The following is a 19224-nucleotide window of genomic DNA, read 5'->3' on the forward strand; positions in this document are numbered from 1 at the left end:
TTTACTATTGTTTCACTTTTTCATGTTTTACTTCCAGAATAATTAGTTTGTTCAAATTATCCACAGTCAATCATACTTTGGGAGTAAGTTATGAGGATAGGTTGTCATGAATTGGTTTGCAAATTGTCTATGTGTTTAGACATATCAAAAGGTTTGCAGCAACATTCATGAGTGCTCTTGAAATAAGATTTGAGTATTGTATTAAATCCACCTCATATGAATCACTTCATGGAATTTTATCACGAGTGATTGTGAGACGATAATATCGTATAATCTTTAAATCGAGATATATAATTTGTTGTCTGCGAGTTAATTGTGCATTGATAATGCATAAACGCTCAGTAACTTGATGTTATAAGATGTGTTGTTGTGTACGATTTAATGAGTAAATAGTACAAGCATATAATTCAAAATTTATCTGTTCCTTTTATCCTAGGAGGGTAAAAGCGAAATCTTGGGGCCCTTGATGATTTTATGTTGACTTATGTGCAGGGCCCGGTCAGGACTGAATTGATGTGTTCAATTGAGTTCTATGTCAAACGAATCAGAAGTCGTGAAACAAATTACTGGACATTGAGAATGATTATGTTCCATGTCATTGTCCACACGATATCTTGTAGAACGGATGATTATATGATCCCTTATCTAAACGACGCATCATTGACTAGGTCAGAGTTTGACAGCGGCTTTTGAGAGCTATGATAGCTAATCGGATTTTGAAGTCGTACTTGCAGTTATAGTTATTAGACTTATCCAAGTAGGAGACTGTTGGATTAGGTGTCTAAGCCCATAACTATAATTGGTATGTACTTGACCCAATAATAGCATGGTCCTTTTAGGTTGCCTTCACCATAGCAATTTGATAAGATGAATTATAGAGAAAGAGGTTAATTGTGATTTATTAATATATTATAAGAATAATATTAATCGAAAAATCGTATTATTTAATTAGTATTGATCAGAAATTAATTTGGTGATCAAAAGAGCTGATTAAATTACGGGGACTGATATTGCAATTATCTGATAGTTGCAAGTTGGGCTTATGGATCCCTAGGAAGGGGTGGACGAAATTCTATGTGTAGCTCACATAGATTTCGTCAAAAAGGAGCCTTCTGGAAGGATCTAATGGAGTTCTTGAGGCTTAAGCAATCAGATTAGGGTTTTACCTGAAACCCTAGCAGCTCAGCTATATAAGGAACCCCTTGGCTCCTTGAAATCGGCCAATGCTTAAAAAAAGAACCCTAGCCGATTTTAGAGCCTCACACTCGCTCTCATATACTTTCAATTGCTACTTGGTATTTGTGACTCATTAGAGGTGCAACAATTGAGGCACTAAGCTCTTGAAGGTCAAGATCTACAAGCTACAAGGAAAAGGTATTCATCTAACTTTGTTTAGTTATAAATCTCAGAAATTGTATGCTAGATAGGGTGTATGCTTTGGATGATTAGAATCGCATGTATAACTTGAGAAAAAACTAGATCCAAAGCATTAGGGTTGCATGTACACCATAGGAATGTTGTAGTGCTCAAAACCCATCAAACCATCTTACGTGACTATTTGCATATAAGCATGTCCAAAACTCAATCGTAGCAAAATCGGTCAAATAAATGTGACCAAACAACAACGAACCATCCCGTTCTTTATATACATTGTGTATGGTAGGTTCTAAAAGATTGTCCAATGGTGCTAGTTTTTGCCGTGTAACACATTTCCTCTTCATTTGTATCCATGGGGACTTATACCATATGGACATAATTTTTTAGTGCTCAGAACGCCTAAGAGGTGTTGGCGACGGTGTTTTGTATTCATCCTGTAAAATCTCTTTTACATTCGACGATTGGATATACAGAGACCACTGCTCGATGTCATCATTCAACGACTGTTTGAGTGTGCGTAACACATAATCATGCTCCCATAAGTCATCATCATTGTAGTTTGTGGTACTAACATATGACACGATGAGTGCATGTACGATTCAATAATGTTTACTTGTAAACGATGCAAAAACATAACGACCACAAACAATGAAATAATTAACAATGTACCTCCACCCCCTTGAGGTACTAACATTGTCTCTCCCCAAGTCTTATTAATAAGTTTTAGAACCATGGATAAAGTAGCGCCATGCTCTACTAAACACTTATCACGTGACCTTAACTGCTCGCGACATTCACTGAGCTCATGTTGCAAGTGACAACCCTCGTTTTGCAAGTCACTAATAATTTGGTCCTTGTCAGTTGATGGGTCAACGGTCGGCGTTGGTGGTGGCAGGTGAGATGAAACATATATATGTTCCTTCTTTTGTCGAGGCTCATGGGTAGGGGAGTTTTTGGGTGACGGTGTTAGTGAAGGTGCCCTGTGAACTTCAGTGTCGGGAAAATCAGGGCGATCGATCCATGTTGAGCTAACTACCCACCATTCAGCACGCATCTCAGCTTTTGTCGACTCCAACTTCTGTAGAGTCTATTATCCTGCTAATAAAATTATAAAATTAAAAATAACCATAAATTCTAAAAAAAAATTAAATAAGTAAGTAACCATACGTCGTCGATTTGTAAAAATTTATTGCAGTGAGTGTAACACCCATAAAATTCATACCAAATTTAAACTTTCAAAAACATGTAAAATACCAATAGTTATTACAAAAGGTTTCCAAAATAGTTTCATATCAGAGTTCCCAAAAATCATAATCATAAATCAAGGGAAGTGTACGATCACGCCTTCGCCTTCCCGCGGTCATCCGCCGAACCTGAAAACAATAATCGATAAATGTAAGCTCGAAAGCTTAGTGAGTTACCCCCAAAATACCAACCTTATATAACCATAACATATCATACAACAAACATAGAATAGCCATGCATCTAGAGTCTGCAGAGTGACTGGTCCGCCCGCACCGGGCCTTCAGTCCACCTGGTCCACTCTCTGAGTCTTCAGTATGACTAGACCGCCTGCATCGGGCCTTCAGTCTATCTGGCCCACTCTCCGAGCCTCGGCACATCTGGACTGCCCTTGCAGGGCCTTCAGCCTATCCAGACCGCTTGTCGGGCCTTCGGCCTGACTATGTACCCTTCTGGGTCTGCAGTCTACCCAGTCCGCCCTAGGTATGTTGGCCTACAACACGAAGCAGGACCCACCTCAACCCAACCCCCATACTAATCAATCATGTACACATAACAGATAATCATATAATAGTCCATATATAAACAAACCGATCTAATAGATCATATAGCATAACAACATCCTAACCAGGATACCGACCTAAAACAGATCATTAAACATAACATCATCCTATATACCAGGATACCAACCTAAACCAGGTCACTCAACCCAATACCGCCCTAACTACCAGGACGCAGATCTAAAAGATCAATAAACATAGCAAGTAAATACCAGTACACAATTCGAGAAAAGGGCCGGCCTTGGTGCCTTAGACCTTGTCGATATAGTGAGGATAACTCACCTCGAAATGTCGATCTGAAGAGATGAGATCAAAACTCCCGACCACCGCCACGAACACTACCGCCTAAAACTTCATTGAAACCATAACCATCAAAGCCCAAGTTACCAAAATACCCTTTGAAGTCAAACTGGTCAACTCTCAGTCAAAGTCACAGTCCTGGTCAAAGTCAACCTTCCTGGTTGACCCTACTCGCCGAGTCAACCTAGGGACTCGCCGAGTTCATGAACTCAGAAACCCCACAATTTGCGACTCGACTCATCGAGTCACCCCATGACTCGTCGAGCCCTTCAATCCGAGTCCTAGCCTGTCCAACTCACTGAGTCCACTCAACCATCTGATCCACATTATAACCCGATGGGTTAGGGTTTGCGACCCAACTCGTCGAGTCCAAGAACAGACTCGCCGAGTCTACTTAAGTCATCCGTATTCTGACGATTTCAGACCATCTCACTACTTCCAACTCATAGATCTGGACTCCTAGGGCTAATTTCACACGTAAAGTTTCCAACTTTACGTACATGCAAGGCAATATAAGCTCAACACAAGCTAGAAAGAAGGTTCAAGACAAGAATGCTCTCAAATGAGCAAAAAGGCTGATACTTTATGCCTCCATGTACCAAGATAAGTCTAGATCTGAAGTTGCAACCCCATATCTAGTCCCAAAACCCGAAATGGATTCCAAACATGCTAAAAACCCCCCAAATCATCATCCATGAAAAGATCTAGAAGGGTAAAGCTCAAGGTAATGAGTTGTTACCTCAGAAATGTGCACAAGATGAAGTAGATTATGGATCTACACGAGTTACTTGATGCTAGCCTCTTGATCTACAAGTTTCCTTCACTAGAATCACCTTCTAAAGCTCAAAAACTCTCACCAATGGCTCACACTCGATTTTAGGGTTTACTGACTCTCAAGGGTAACAAGGAGGCTGAGGGGAGGACATAAGGTCCTTTAAATAGGGTGCAAACCCTAAGATTTAGGGTTTTCTCTTCCCAGCACTGACTCGTCGAGTGCAGCCGCCGACTCTGCGAGTCAGGTCACGTATCACGTGCCCAACACACGTTCCGACTCGACGAGTTAAAGCTCCAACTCGCCGAGTCTACTTTTCCATTTACACATTACATCCCTGAACTCTTGCTTCTAAACTTAGGATGTTACAGTGAGTCTTTATAAAGGCCTCATTGTTGACCATGCAACAGTCCGAGAGATATAATTCTCTTATCGGATACCAAACAAAATGCTCACAAAAAAAGTCTGAAGTACCCATATTTGAATGTTAGCTAACAAATAAAAAATTGGTAGAATGTTAGCAAAAAAAACCTTAAAAGAGTTTAAAAACTCGTTTAGGGTGTAGGTCATTTTTTGAGGTTTTTTCTCTTTCGGGTCGTCCAGATGTATATATTTGTCAACCTTATTGAATACAATAACTAGTTGTTTGTACAATTGATCTCAAATTATACTCCCCCATGGATATATGCCACATAAAAAATTAATTAACAATTAAATTTCTAAAAAAACATTAGTACCGATAAGTAATTATAATCATCAACTATAAAATAGACGACATTATACCTATTGAAATCATCAAGGTTGGATAGCAAAACAAAATACTCTTCTGTAATAGGCTTTTTAGGCAATCGCCCATTGAAACCCTTCTCTAACAGGTATAGAAGACATACACAGACTGCATCCTCGTCCGATAACTCCTTAAGTGAATTTTTAAACATCGTCTAATTTTAACGAGACATTCATCGGGACCATAGGAAAGACACTAGAACGAAAGGCGGCGCCGGAAGTAAAAGACGGAAAATAGTCATTAAACTGGAAGCCAGTGATGAGACAAAAAAATTTCTTCTCGAAAGACAGCTCGTAACCCCCAATTTCAAAAATCATTTCCTCTACTTGGCTTCGGGGGTCCGTGACAACTTCATGGAAAAATACGTAATGTAGAAGCAAATGGTCCCATCTACATTAGGAATGTCTAACCACCTCCCAAAACATAGTCTCGCATTCAGGTCTGTCTCTAAATGCCGCAAAAAATTGCCCGCCGATTTTGGGTTTACAAGACAATGTAATGGATGCATCAAAAACTCTGTCGTGCAGCAAAAATAAAAAAGGTGTTATCACTTCAATCTGAAAACAAAAACTAACCAATATTTCAAACTAGTTCCTTGTGTTCCGAACCAATTCCTCATGCTCCGAAATAGTTCCTCGCATTTTGGAGGCTTCTCGAATGAAATTTTAAGATCCAAAAGAATACATTTCCATGTAAATTAACAACACACAAACATCTAAACTACTTTTCAGTTGTTCCTACAACAATGACATTTGTAATTTAAACTCTAGACCGTTTACAATTCATTCTGGAGGTGTTCTACGTATTCTGGAACAATAATTGTAGATGAATAAGCATGTTATACAAATAAGCAAACTAGGTTTTTGAAGTGAATAACGGGGTGGTAGTGGTCTTTTTCCATGTTGGAGTTGCGTTACAGAGAGATCGAAGATGCGTGTCAGAGATCGAAATCGGGATCGAGGTCATGTGTCAGAATCGAATCGGAAAGTCGAAGCGAGATGCAGAATGAAGTCGAGGGTCCGAATTTTTTCAAATTACATTCCGGAATTTGAATTTCAAATTCACGATCCGGAACACGGACTGTTAGTCTGGAATGAGAATTCTGGAAGTAAGGTAATGGGTCCGCCCACCCGAAAATAAGTCTGAAATACATAATGCCTCATTCCTGACCAAGTGATCATTTAAAAAAAATATATATTTTTTTAAAAAATACCCAAAAACTGGTTATATTATTCAATTTCCCTATCAATATAACTATGAAATATATCTATTCGATGCATAAAATATTAAAATGACATGTATTGTCGATTGTTATGTCATGCACCACCAAGTTGAGGGACTAAAACTTAATTGTTGAAACTCATTCCCATTCTTCCATCCCTTTTTAAACCTTTCTTCGGAAAAATTTCCATTTCTGCCCCTTTCTCTGCGCTTCACTCACTCACAGAGCAGTTGAACACGTTTCTCAGTGTGTGTTTTCTTCAAATTAAGATCATTAGAATCGTATACAGCATCCATCAATGGCGGTAGGATTGGGCGTAAATGATTTCATTGCTTGTTGTGGAAGCACAAAATTTGCGGAACAAATGGTCGCCGATGGACCTTTTGATACTTACGACAAAGCTGTTGTCGCAGCCAAGAACATCTGGTTCAATAAGGTCTGTTTATTCTTCTGTGTTTTTATGTATAATCTATTAGATCGAATTTTGATTTTGATGGATATAGTGACCACAGGTTGATGTACATGGTTGGCTCGAAGCATTTGCTGCCCATCCCCAAATTGGGCAAAATCCTTCTTCAGTTGCTAACAAAAGTTCCACAAGTGTTCAGTTAGCTCTCTTTTTCTCTACTTTCGATTAGATAACAACCGATTGATTACTGCTAGCTGGATCATCTCAAAACTTCACATTTATTAGGAAATCTGATTGATAAAATTTGGAAGCTTGATCTTTTGAGATATGAAATATCCTTGATTTTATGTTTTGATGGGGTACAACGGATAGATTTCATCCTGGAAATTGATCTGAATCATAGATTTCCAATGTCTTTTCGATAAGTATGTTGACCTTGATAACAAAATCGTACAAATAGAAGTTTGTTGGTTCGAATTCACATGAAACTTTATGTAATTAGGACATCAACAGTAAAGAATTAATGAATAGTAGAAAGAAGATCCATGGAGGCGATCTTATTGCTTTCTCTGTTTGTAGGTGGAGCAAGGGGGAGCAATCCACTGCTCTAGCCACTGCAACCGATTCTAGTCTACAGGTATCTTTATGTCAAATCCAATGCTATTTATATTACCTTTGTTTAATCATTCACAAATCATGAATATAAACATTAAGGTACAAATATATAAATTGGATTACTTATGCAGGAATTATATGAATGGAATTCTCAGTATAAGCAAAAGTTTGGATTTGTTTTTCTTATATGTGCATCTGGAAGGAGTACTCCAGAAATATTAGCCGAGTTGAAGGTATATCCATATTTCTTCCAAATATTCATACATTGCTTCTCTCTCATGTCTATAACATTGTGTGCGTGGTTGACTTATTGACTTCTTATGATACTGTTGTAGAGGCGTTTTTCAAACAGGCCGATCGTTGAGTTTGAGATTGCAGCCCAAGAACAAATGAAAATAACTGAATTACGCCTTCAAAAGCTTTTCTCAAATGTTGATGTCACCAAAGCAGAAGGTAATATTATATTATTTCACAACTTTGTCTTTTTTAATTTATTTTAAAAACTTTGGAAGTCAATTGATATTCATCTTTTTAATGTAGAAGGCCGTGTGACCATTTTAGGAGGGCATTTAACAGCTCCATCCATACCCACACGGGTTCGCCCGCCCATCACAACCCACGTGCTAGACATAGCCCGCGGGTGTCCAGCTGGCGGAATCGAAGTCCTATTGGAAATGTACACTTCCCAAAAGTCTGGCCCGGTGTTTGGCCAATCAGGTGATGACATGTGGACATTTCAAGGCTCGTCTGCCACCGATAAAGATGGAAGAAGCGGTCAATTGATGAAAATAGTCAATGAGTTGACTCCGGGTGTATACCGAATAAGCTTCAACACGGGAAAATATAACCCGGATGGTTTCTTCCCGTTTGTTTCAATTGTTTTTGAGGTCAAAGCGTCGCAAAAAATGGAACATTTTCATGTCCCATTGTTGCTTTCTCCTTTTTCATTCTCGACCTATAGGGGTAGCTAGGTGTCTCCTTATGTTATTGGATGTTGTTAATGTGTAAAAGTATGTTGTTATTTCTTGTGTTTCCCTTTGTGACACCCTGTTATCATGGGTTTGGGATGATTAAGTTTGTATGGCATCATTGTTATTATAAAAATAATATTTTGTATTCACAAAACCGTATTTTTATAACCTTTAATGATCCGATTGTCCCATTTAATGGCCTCTAGATTAAATAAAACAAAAAGATAAGGCCAAGCTTAAAGCACTCCTATATTTACTATGTTCCAACACTTTGTCATTAGCCACAAAACATACGCTTCTAATTTAGGAAACATTCAGATGAATATATATACATATAACTTACATATATTTTTGTTGAATGTCCTATCTCTATATTACAATTTTGACTTTTGAAATCAAGAAAGTTGTTAAAATGCAAGCTATCAAAGAAAAGATCAGCGATATCCGAGGGTTGCGTAAGTCAAAGTCCGACACCAGAGAAGAACAACATCAGGTACGGTTGTTTGTAAAATTTGGTTTTCCTCGGTCCTCTTGTCCAAAACGATCATTTTGTGATTAGACAAATTCTATAAATTTTATGATTATGAAAGTAACGGATAATAACATTATTAAGTATGTAAATGGAAAAAATACAATAAGGTTTTATCTACTTTACCTTTTTATGGTATAATCTTTAAACATTGGCATGTATTATCTTTTAACATAATTGTATATATCTTTTTGTAATTTGTAACAATTTGTAAATATGGGGGCGTTTTTGTTAATTCTTATATTAAAAACAAGTTCGAGTAAATTATAGTTTTGGTCCTATGGTATACATCTTTTTACAGGTTCAGTCCTAGTTTTGTAAGTTTGACACCACTAATCCTCATGGTTGGCAAATCCATCAGTTTTGGTTTCTATCCTAGTTACCGTCAATGTCATTCCTTTAAGTACGTATGAAATAACTTTTTTGCCCTTGGACCAAACTTAGTAAAACTGAAAATTTTCATGGGCGAATTCTATAATTGAGTTTAGGAATAAGAATCTTAAATTTTGAATCAGGCTCCCATTGTGCTCCCAACTTCCATCCCCAACGCACTCTCCCTCTCACCGCCGGTCCACCTCTGTTACAACCCCATCAGTCGACGACTCCAAAACCACCAGCATGTCGTACTGCCTCACCTCCCCTCACGACCTCTAAACCGACATCGATGTGCTTCTCCTCCGGCCACCCATAAACCTCCGTACGTTATGACTGTTACCTTAGCAACACAACTGATGCCAAATTTCCATCTTGATTATGATTTAATTTTAGGTTGAGGAATTCGTTTTTGTTTTGATTTAGTTTAGGGATTTCAATTTGGTTATGATCTAGGGTTTAAGTGGTGGTGGATGGCATTTTTAAGTGGTGGTGGGGGGTCGGTGACAACAGTGGTTGTGTTAGTGGTGGAGTCAATGGCAATTATGACAATTTCAGACACGAAGACACGAATCTGTGAGAGACACGTCACGAATACACCACACATATACATCTTAAAAATTGAGATAAATGCTTATTTTTCATCGTGTAATCGTATCGTGTCAAATTGGTGGCTAATACGTTTTCATGACACGAATACACGAATTGTCAGGTCTAATGGTAATAGGTAGAGGTCAATGAAGTCAATGGCGAGTCTAAGATTGGGGGTGGGGTTTAGCCGTTTAGGGATTTTAGTTTGGTGGTGGTGATGTTGATAGTCGAGATGGTTGTGGTTGTTGGTGAGTCTGAAAGACATTGGTGGAGCCTATGGTTTTAGTGGGGCCTATTAATAATTCAAAAAACAAGGAAAAAACAAAATAAGGCCATCCCGTATACTCTCCACGCCAAGGGTCGTGGAGAGCTACCAAATCAGCCGCTTCATGCCACTACAAACCACCAGAGTATTCTCCAATACTGGAAAGAAGAGAGAGAAGAAGAAGTTGGGAGGAAAGAAGAAGACCATTGGCCGTTTACAATCGTGACGTCTACCACGAAACAACTCCTTCACGGACAGCTTTGTTGTGAGCATACCGGTTGGTCTAATAGTATCTTAGTTATTCAATATTTCATACGTACATAATATAATATAATAATACTGATAGTAACTAAGATAATAACTAAAACCGATAGATTTCATTAAAAATTGATGATGTCAAATTTTCAAAATTAAGACCGAATCTCCTATAAAAAGTTATATATCATGGGAAACAAACTATAATTAGTCAACAAAATATATAGATGAGAAAAAACTACTATGAGAACCCATACATATGTCTAGCTATGTTGGCAACTTATCGGTTTCATAGTATTTACATGTTTTACGGTTCCTTTTTTGGGGAAGGGATTTTTTAATATTTGATGTAAAGGCGTATATAAAAAATATTAATTAAAGTATTAATTATAAGAAATATTACCATAATTAAATGTGATAAACATTAATTATATATAATATTACCATAATTAAATGTAAAATATATTAATTATAAATCATATTATTTATATTTAATATTTATCATATTTAATTATGATAATATTTCACAAAATTAACACTTCAATTAATGCTTCTTATATGTGCTCTTATGATACATATTAGAAAATCCCTTTTGGGGAATGTAACATGTGTTGTTTTTGTTTGATAAGGCGATATATTTTGAACTTTCTAGCATAAAAAATGGTTTTCAATTGGATTGTTGAAAACTTGTTATAAAATAACAATCAATGATATTTAATTTGTTTTTTTAAGTTATTTATTTAGTTATATCTAATAAATCAATAATTTTTGTTTGTTCTAATTATACCATTTAGAGTGAACTTCAACCGGAAAATTTTGCTATATTGGATGTCACATTAACATCACGTAGGATTCAATTAAATTTATCCAATTGAAATCCTCCAACGGTGTAATAAGAACCTAAAAAACTGTTTATTTATGTGTTAGATACAATTGAAAGACGACTGATTCAAAAAACAAATTAACTGTTGTTGGTTGTTATTTTATGACATTAACCATCTTTTAATCATGTTTTAACTTTTTAAAAACATGTAAACATAAATCAAAAACAAAAACATCAACATCAACATCAACATCAACATGAACTAATTTGGTTTTTAGGCTGAGTTAGAAAGAGCACAAAGTGATCAATTAGCTCAGGAGGCAAGGCTAATACGACAAGCTGAAGCTGCAATGGGCCTACAAACCGAGGAATTTATCTACCATGGACCCAAACTAACAGGTGACCACTTGAACAAAACAGGCTATGGCAATGGCTTAAACAATCGACATGTTGCCGATCATTCGAATGCACGTGAGCATAGTGGCTATGATGGTGCGTACGCCACATCCCCAAACCATGATAGCCGAAAGATGGCCATACATCACAAGTGTTTGTAGATTAAAGTCATTTTTGTTTTTATACTAGTTAGGGTTTTTTTTTTTTTTTTTTTTTTTTTTTTTTTTTTTTTATCTAAGAGTGTATATTCCAACTATTAAATCTATTCAAATATGTAAACTTGTTTAAATTTGTGATCATACTTATGGTATTTATTTAAAAAAGAAATGAATATGATCAGTTTAGACATTTTGTTTTGTTTTTATGGTGTCAAGTGTTTAGATTAAATCATTCTACTAAAATGAGATCAAATTTAACACTTTATTTACTAAAGTAATTTATGTTACTTGTAGTGAAAGAGGTTTATATAAAGTTAACGTACAATAAGAGTTAAATAATTTAGTTCTATTTTTTTTCAAGAAATTCGATGATATAATTTTGTCCCACCAAAATTTAAGGGAAAATTAAGGGTAATAACAATGGACTTTACTTTTTTCTTTTTACTAATATATTAATTGTATTTTAATTTTTTATACGTAATAAAAACACGGTTATACTTATTTACCTATAATAACACTAGAAGTAAATAAATATAAACTCACTTTTAATATAAAACCCAATAATAGCACTATGTGATCCATAATAACAATGCCAATTATATTTTCTTACACAAATAACAACGTACTTCCAATTTTTTTTACCAATAATAGAAAGATATTTGTGATTTTGCCAATAATAGTAATAGGTACCAAATAAAATATATTGTTCATATTTGTAGCAAAATCTAAGTACATTCCTATACGAATAAAAAGTATAAATATATTACTACAATAAATAAAATGAATATATATACTAAAGTCCTGATATTTTTCACCATTTGACAAGAAAGTCTTAAACTTTATTTTTTTTACAGTAAAGTTCTAACTACCGGTAATTTTTGACACACTTACCATTGTTTGCCGGTTAACCGATAATTAAGACTTTACTGTCAAAAATATAAAGTTTATGACTTTTTTGTTAAATTATTAAAAATATTGGGACTTTAGTGTACAGTCTTGGTTTCCATAGAAACAAATAATTTTTTCAGACTCGTGAGACCTAATTCGTAACCCAAGAACGTTTAATTGTGATTTTCATCGCAACACCATAATTTTTTTACCATCATCTTTACTCTGCTACAATCATTGATCTGGGAAAACAAATGCAAAAGAGAGAGTGAACTGAAAAGAGGGGCAGATTGTACAAACACAAGCAACACATCCCTATTCAAAATGGTGATAATGTAGAGAAGGGGTAAAAATGGCAGTTTCGTCTATTCTGATTTCTTAGTTCTCCATTTTTAGGACTGCAAAAATCCAACATAACCCTGGTTCTTTCTTTCTTTCTCGATTATCTCCATTTTTTTCAATGTCGGTTTGTTGAGATTAAAAAAGAAAACTATTTAACAAGAAGCAAACGTTAAGGATTTCAATAGAATCTAGCTGACCAAAACAGATTTCAATAACTTTCATGTTTAAAGACTATCATACCATTAAATTTCTAACAAAAAATGGATATATACACTAAAGTCCTAATATTCTTAATAATTTGACAAGAAAATCCTAAACTTTATATTTTTCACAGTAAAGTCTTAATTCACGATTTGACAAGAAAGTCATATACTTTGTGTATTTTGACAATTTAGTCCTAATTATCGGCTAACCGGCAAAAATGGTAGCATGTCAAAAACTACCGGGTAGTTATGACTTTACTGTAAAAAAAATAAATAAAAATAAAAAAAATAAGGTTCATGACTTTCTTGTCATATAATTGAAAATATTAAGACTTTATAGTATATATCCCTAAATAAAAAGATAAAGTAAATTATTGTATCCAACAATAAGCATAAATCATATCATTATTTTTTATAAAAAAAAATAGTTAAATTGTTGCTTAAGTATGAAGTAAGAATTATAAGAGCTTAAAGAGTGCTGACAAATAAAAGGCCGGTTGGGATAGTACTGTTGGCGCCAACATTAAGAAAAGTTTTTATTTATTTATTTTATTATTATTTTTTTTTTGTAAAGGATATAGGAAGGCAATAATGAAGGATAATTTTTTTTATTATTATTTTGTTATTTTTATTTTTTGTTTCTTGGTTGTTGCCAGGTTAACATTAGAAACAACAAATTGGGTTTTATTATTATTTTAAAATTTAGCCCAATAGCCAAGCGTAATTACATTTAGGGCATGATCCATTAACATTAGTTTTTTGATTCAATTTCAGCAGCCTATGGTTAGCCCCATCCCACCCTCTTCTTCTTTCGTCCGCCAGCCTATGGTTAGCCTGCTGGGGCACCGACCCGTTTGGTAAACCAATTGCACCCGACCCGATAGTGTTTTGCACAATTGCACTCTACTAGTTGTGCTAACCATAAACCATTCTAGTTAGTCATTGTTCTTACGACTCTCAGTTGATCTTCATGGCGCCAACAAATCAGGTATACTATTTGCTTATTCTTTTATCTTTGATTATCTATATCATGAAAATGCACTGTTGTTTACATGATTATACCTTCTTCATCTTGAATCGTTTCAATTTATGCCTACAGTACCTGTTTATCATTTTCATCCCCACATAGTGTTTAAACAGAGTTGATTGAAATTTGTGGCCCAATTTTCTGTTTTTCGAGTGTCGGACGAGAGTAAAATCGAAATCTTGTAGATTGAATTCCCCTTCTTTATACCTTTTAAGCTAATGATCAAGGGGTTTGAATTGGGGTTCCTTTAGTCCACGAGGAAGTTCTTAAACCCACTGATTTTGTAACCGTTTTACTTTTTAATCAAAGTGAACTCGATGTCTTCCAGTGAAGCAAATAAATCAATCACATGTCAAATGGTTCATTTTACCACACAATTCAATATAATCTCCTTCCCCCTTTCCTTGACTTTGATCCTATTTTGGCTTTCATAAGTGAGTGAGGAAATAATTAGTTCAAATTCCTTCATTATCTTAAAGCTTCTATTTTGGTACTGTGTGTTATTCTCTATGATTCTCAGACACCTGACACTCCAGTAAGATTCACATTTTCTTTCCTTAAAAGGCTTTAATCATGAAGAATTCCTTTCATATTTTCAGAAACAAATTTCACCATCAAGAATTTAATTAATTGGATATCAATCTCTATTAGTGTGTGGCTCCATTCATTTTTTGGGGCGAAGACCATGGAAAAATTTATGTTTGACAATTGTTGACCATGTCAACTTGTTTCATCTGTTTATCTTTTAGATTTCATGGAAAACATTTGAAGCTTGAACTATCTTTGTATGCAGGTATTGGTTAAAGAGAGTTCACATGTGAGAACCATCATATTAAACAGGCCTAAGCAACTTAATGCTCTTTCATTTGAAATGGTAAGATAGACATATTCTATTTATTTATTTATTTTTAAAATTGTTTTTTGAAGCATTATAACTTTATTATGTAGCTAAAAATGAAAGTTGACATATCATTTGTGTCTTATCTTTCTAGATATCCCGGCTCTTGGAACTCTTTCATTCCTATGAGGAGGATCCCAATGTGAAGCTGATAATCTTGAAGGTACCCCCCAAAAAAAAAAAAAAAAATCTAGGAAGAGCATTAATGCTCAGTTTTGGAATGTGAATGCAGGGTGAAGGAAGGGCTTTCTGTGCTGGTGGAGATGTTGCAGCTGTTGTTCAGGATATTAACAAAGGTTAGGGTTAGATGCAAGAAAGATGAATGTATTTTCATTATTACTTATCCAATTTTTTTTTTGGGTATCAGGTAACTGGAAACTTGGTGCAAATTTTTTCTCAAAAGAATTTACATTGAATTATTTGATGGCAACATACACTAAACCACAGGTAATCAACTCTCAGAATTGGGTGCTTTCTTTTTAGTTTTTACAAGTATAATTATTCAGGAAATTCAAAATCTTTCATTTGACCATGATGATCTTTATGTTGACTTCAAATCATATGCTTGAAGGTATCACTCCTTAGAGGAATTGTAATGGGAGGTGGTGCAGGAGCTTCAATGCATGGTAGATTTCGAGTTGCTACAGATAATTCGGTATCTCTCTTTCTATATTCATCTTCTTCAAGAAACTTTTTAACATTTTTTTTTTATATTTCTTGTTGACATAAAACTATTTGCTCCATATATAATTTTTTGTAGGTTTTTGCAATGCCAGAGACTGCAATAGGGTTATTCCCAGATGTGGGTGCTTCTTATTATTTATCAAGACTACCTGGATTCTTTGGTAATTTCATTTTATATCTTACATTTTACGATAGAATTAAAATTTATAATATTTTTTTTGATGTTGGAGTTTATATTTTATGGCAGGGGAATATGTAGGTCTTACTGGTGCTAGATTGGATGGTGCAGAAATGTTTGCATGTGGTCTTGCAACTCACTTTGTTCCTTTAGAGGTATTAATTGATTTATCATTTTCCAAATTTATTTATCTCTTTGTCCCAAAATATTGTATTGATTTTAGAGTTTTAAAAATATTTACTTCCTGAAGTTAACTTTTCATGGAATATCTAAGCTTTTTTTTATTTCTAACACTAAAATATTTAATTCTTGAATGACATGTATTCTATCAAATGAACAGAAATTATCCTTGTTAGAAGACGCATTATGCAAAGAAAATACAGGCGATCCAAAAATCATCTGCAATATTATCAATGACTTCTCCTACACTCCTAAGTTGAAAGATAAGAGTCAATATTTTCGGTATACTTATACTTATATATTCATGCTCTTCTTTTTTTTTTTTTAAATTTATTTTTATATTCTTCACTTGAATTTTTGCTACCCTATATTACAGGTTGAAAACTATTAACAAATGTTTCTCAAGAAGAACAGTTGAAGAGATTATATCTGCACTTGTAAGTTCAACAGTTGATTTACACATCAACATGAAATCTACTTATTTTATGCATTTTGCATGAAAATGATTTCTTTCTCCATTTGTAAATTCTTTACTTGTGACTTTCATTTTTATTTTTTTAGGAGAAAGAGGGTGATAAAAAGATGGATGATTGGATCTCTTGGACTCTTGAGTCTTTAAAGAAAGCCTCACCAACAAGTCTCAAAATTTCCCTTCGATCCGTAAGGATTCACCATGCCCTTCATTTTAAATATCTTATTATTTCCCTAAAAGGGTATTTTTGTCATTTGGTGTGCAGATTAGAGAAGGGAGACTTGAGGGTGTTGGTGAATGTCTTATCCGTGAATACAGGATGGTTTGTGCAGTCATGCAAGGACAAGTCAGCAAGGATTTCCTTGAGGTACTTTCAAAAATTATTTTTAAACTTCATCAATCATAATTATATATAATATATCGAGTATAATTAAAACTATACATTGCATTTACATATACATAAATCATTCATATGAAAAAATTCATTTTATTACTACAAACCAACCAAAAAAATGCATTTTTTTTTCACCTTAACAAGACCAAACTCTTTCTTATGCAGGGATGTAGAGCATTACTAGTTGACAAGGATAAAAATCCAAAGGTAAAACATAACTCCTTCCTACAAGACATCATACAACAGGTTGTACTCTGTTGTTTCACATGCATTTTTATTTATTTCTTTTTCAGTGGGAGCCTTCAAAACTTGAGTGTGTGAGTGACCGAATGGTTGACCATTACTTTGAAGGATTGAAGGTTGAAGATTGGGAAGATCTCAAACTCCCAATTAGGTCAAACTTACCTTCACATGCAATTTCTAAGCTCTGAGAGTTATCATTAAGAGGTAAATTAGGGTTCTCCTTTATGGTGTGTTAGTAGCCTCAAATTCGTTAATACCATCGTGTAATAACAATGTAAACTTATGGTTATCAAAATGTAATAAAAGTCGGCATAACATTATATGTAGTAACTATTATCGAGTTTAAATCATTTTTAGGTCTTTATAATGACTAAAATGCCACTAATATTGTCGAATACTCGAGACCACGGTTTGTTAATAACACAAAGTCAAGTTGAAAATTTGCATTGCTTGTAAACCAACGTTGTTTCTTTTGTCAAAATTGGTGAAATGGTCTAAATAAAGAGAAGAGTGAAATGGTCTTTGTCCTTTAAACGGTCTTGTATTTGTTTAAGGCTTTAAGCAGCAATATTATGGTTGCAACTTGAGTATATACACACATGGATGCTTTTTCACGCCTTACATGTTTCAAGAAAAAAAAAAAGGCTACTTTGATAGTTAAAGCTTCAAGTTAAACAAACGAACACTAAATGAATATACAAATATTTGAAGCAAATAATAGCAACAAAACATGGAGTCATCCTAGCAAATACAAACGATGGTCATATACATTTATATTTCATAATTTTGATTTTGGAGGTGATCACCATAGAGTAGTCGAATAATAACGCTATCGTCCCACTTCTTTAATCTCTCATAGATTTAAAATATTAAATATACTAAAATTTAAGATATTCCAATCAAATGTATAGAACAAAATCCATGAATTTTTATTACATAAAATGGAAAAGGTTCACATGAGGGTTGTTATAAGTTTATTAGCATAACATAAAGTCATACCAAACTAAGAATCTCCATCAAAATTGACATGCCAAGATCATGGTCTATATATCAACGCCATAGAGGCTCTCATTGACCAAAACAAATTCACTTTTTTTTATTATTATTATTTTCTGTATTTGTTTACACAAGATCGTATGTCATCATTTTGATTTTTGAGGTGATTACCACATATATAGTAAGTTAACCAAAAACTCTATTTGACTATATATTATTTAACAATCTTGAGTTTTTCTTCTACTAATTTGAATTTTCCACCTACTGATACCTATCCGTTTCTAGTTTGCTCCATAACTCAAGCAATAAAGTTGACAAAGTTAACTATATGATTTTTTTTTCAAAAAAAAAAGACATATTTAAAAAAAATCTCTTTAATTTTTGTATGATAAATAACACATTTCATATGCGTGATTTGAATAGAGTTGCAGAACTAGATTAAGTCAGCCGCGACTAACCTTTTTTTTTTTTTTTTTTTTTTTTTGTGAATTGATTGAGTTACGCTTACGCAATAAGTTAGACGTGCTGCTACTATTAATTATCAATGTATTTATATTTAGTTTATTATAGGTGTTAACCGACTGTCACACTTTAAAATTTTATAAAATATTAATTAATATAAATGTCAAACTAAATATTATACTTGGTAAGAGTTCAAAGATAACCGTTGTACTTTTAAAGTTTAATCTATTTTTAAGTAACTTTGTCAACTAAAAATGATTTTCTTTTGTATCATCAAATTCAAACACACCGAGTATAGTTAAACTTAATTGCAGTATAGAATCATTATGATCGTTACACATATTATGTCAATCTTTTGGGGATTAGGATATAACATAATACAATGTTACTATTTTTTTTAAATGCATGAATCTTTATCGCAATAGAAATGAACTATAATTCCGATTCTTTTTAATATTTCATTTATCGTCATTATACATTTCAATTGTTTATTGTGCTTTTTTAAACAGCAAACGAATACACACTCTGACTCTAATCTTACTCTTAATTTCACACCATTGTGTATAGCATATGTAGTTTCGGCTCACTTTCTATTAGGCCCTATTGTGTATGT

The 19224-nt window shown here is 34.1% G+C and overlaps 2 protein-coding genes across 3 annotated transcripts; both read left to right on the forward strand.

Annotated features, from left to right (window-relative positions):
* The first annotated feature begins 6438 nt into the window (after positions 1-6438).
* LOC145063315 (transthyretin-like protein) lies at positions 6439-8409 on the forward strand. Of its 2 annotated transcripts, none has more exons than XM_079010905.1 (6): positions 6439-6696; positions 6773-6867; positions 7249-7306; positions 7416-7517; positions 7620-7737; positions 7825-8409. In XM_079010905.1, exons 1-6 carry the CDS (start codon positions 6559-6561, stop codon positions 8253-8255), a joined length of 942 nt encoding a protein of 313 aa, XP_078867031.1. In that variant the 5' UTR covers positions 6439-6558; the 3' UTR covers positions 8256-8409. The 2 variants fall into 2 exon arrangements, with proteins under 2 accessions (XP_078867031.1, XP_078867032.1); XM_079010906.1 differs by having other exon boundaries at positions 7828-8409.
* A 5507-nt stretch (positions 8410-13916) lies between these two features.
* On the forward strand, positions 13917-17483 carry LOC145062944 (3-hydroxyisobutyryl-CoA hydrolase 1-like). The gene is made up of 14 exons (XM_079010534.1): positions 13917-14065; positions 14898-14978; positions 15097-15165; positions 15235-15298; positions 15370-15449; positions 15574-15657; positions 15763-15847; positions 15934-16019; positions 16205-16326; positions 16421-16481; positions 16606-16704; positions 16782-16883; positions 17076-17117; positions 17204-17483. The coding sequence occupies exons 1-14, from the start codon at positions 14048-14050 to the stop codon at positions 17339-17341; spliced, it is 1131 nt and encodes a 376-aa protein (XP_078866660.1). The 5' UTR covers positions 13917-14047; the 3' UTR covers positions 17342-17483.
* The last annotated feature ends 1741 nt before the right edge of the window (positions 17484-19224 follow it).

Source organism: Lactuca serriola, chromosome 7 (assembly GCF_051521515.1).
Source record: "Lactuca serriola cultivar US96UC23 chromosome 7, Lser_US96UC23_V15, whole genome shotgun sequence".
NCBI classification, from domain to species: domain Eukaryota; kingdom Viridiplantae; phylum Streptophyta; class Magnoliopsida; order Asterales; family Asteraceae; genus Lactuca; species Lactuca serriola.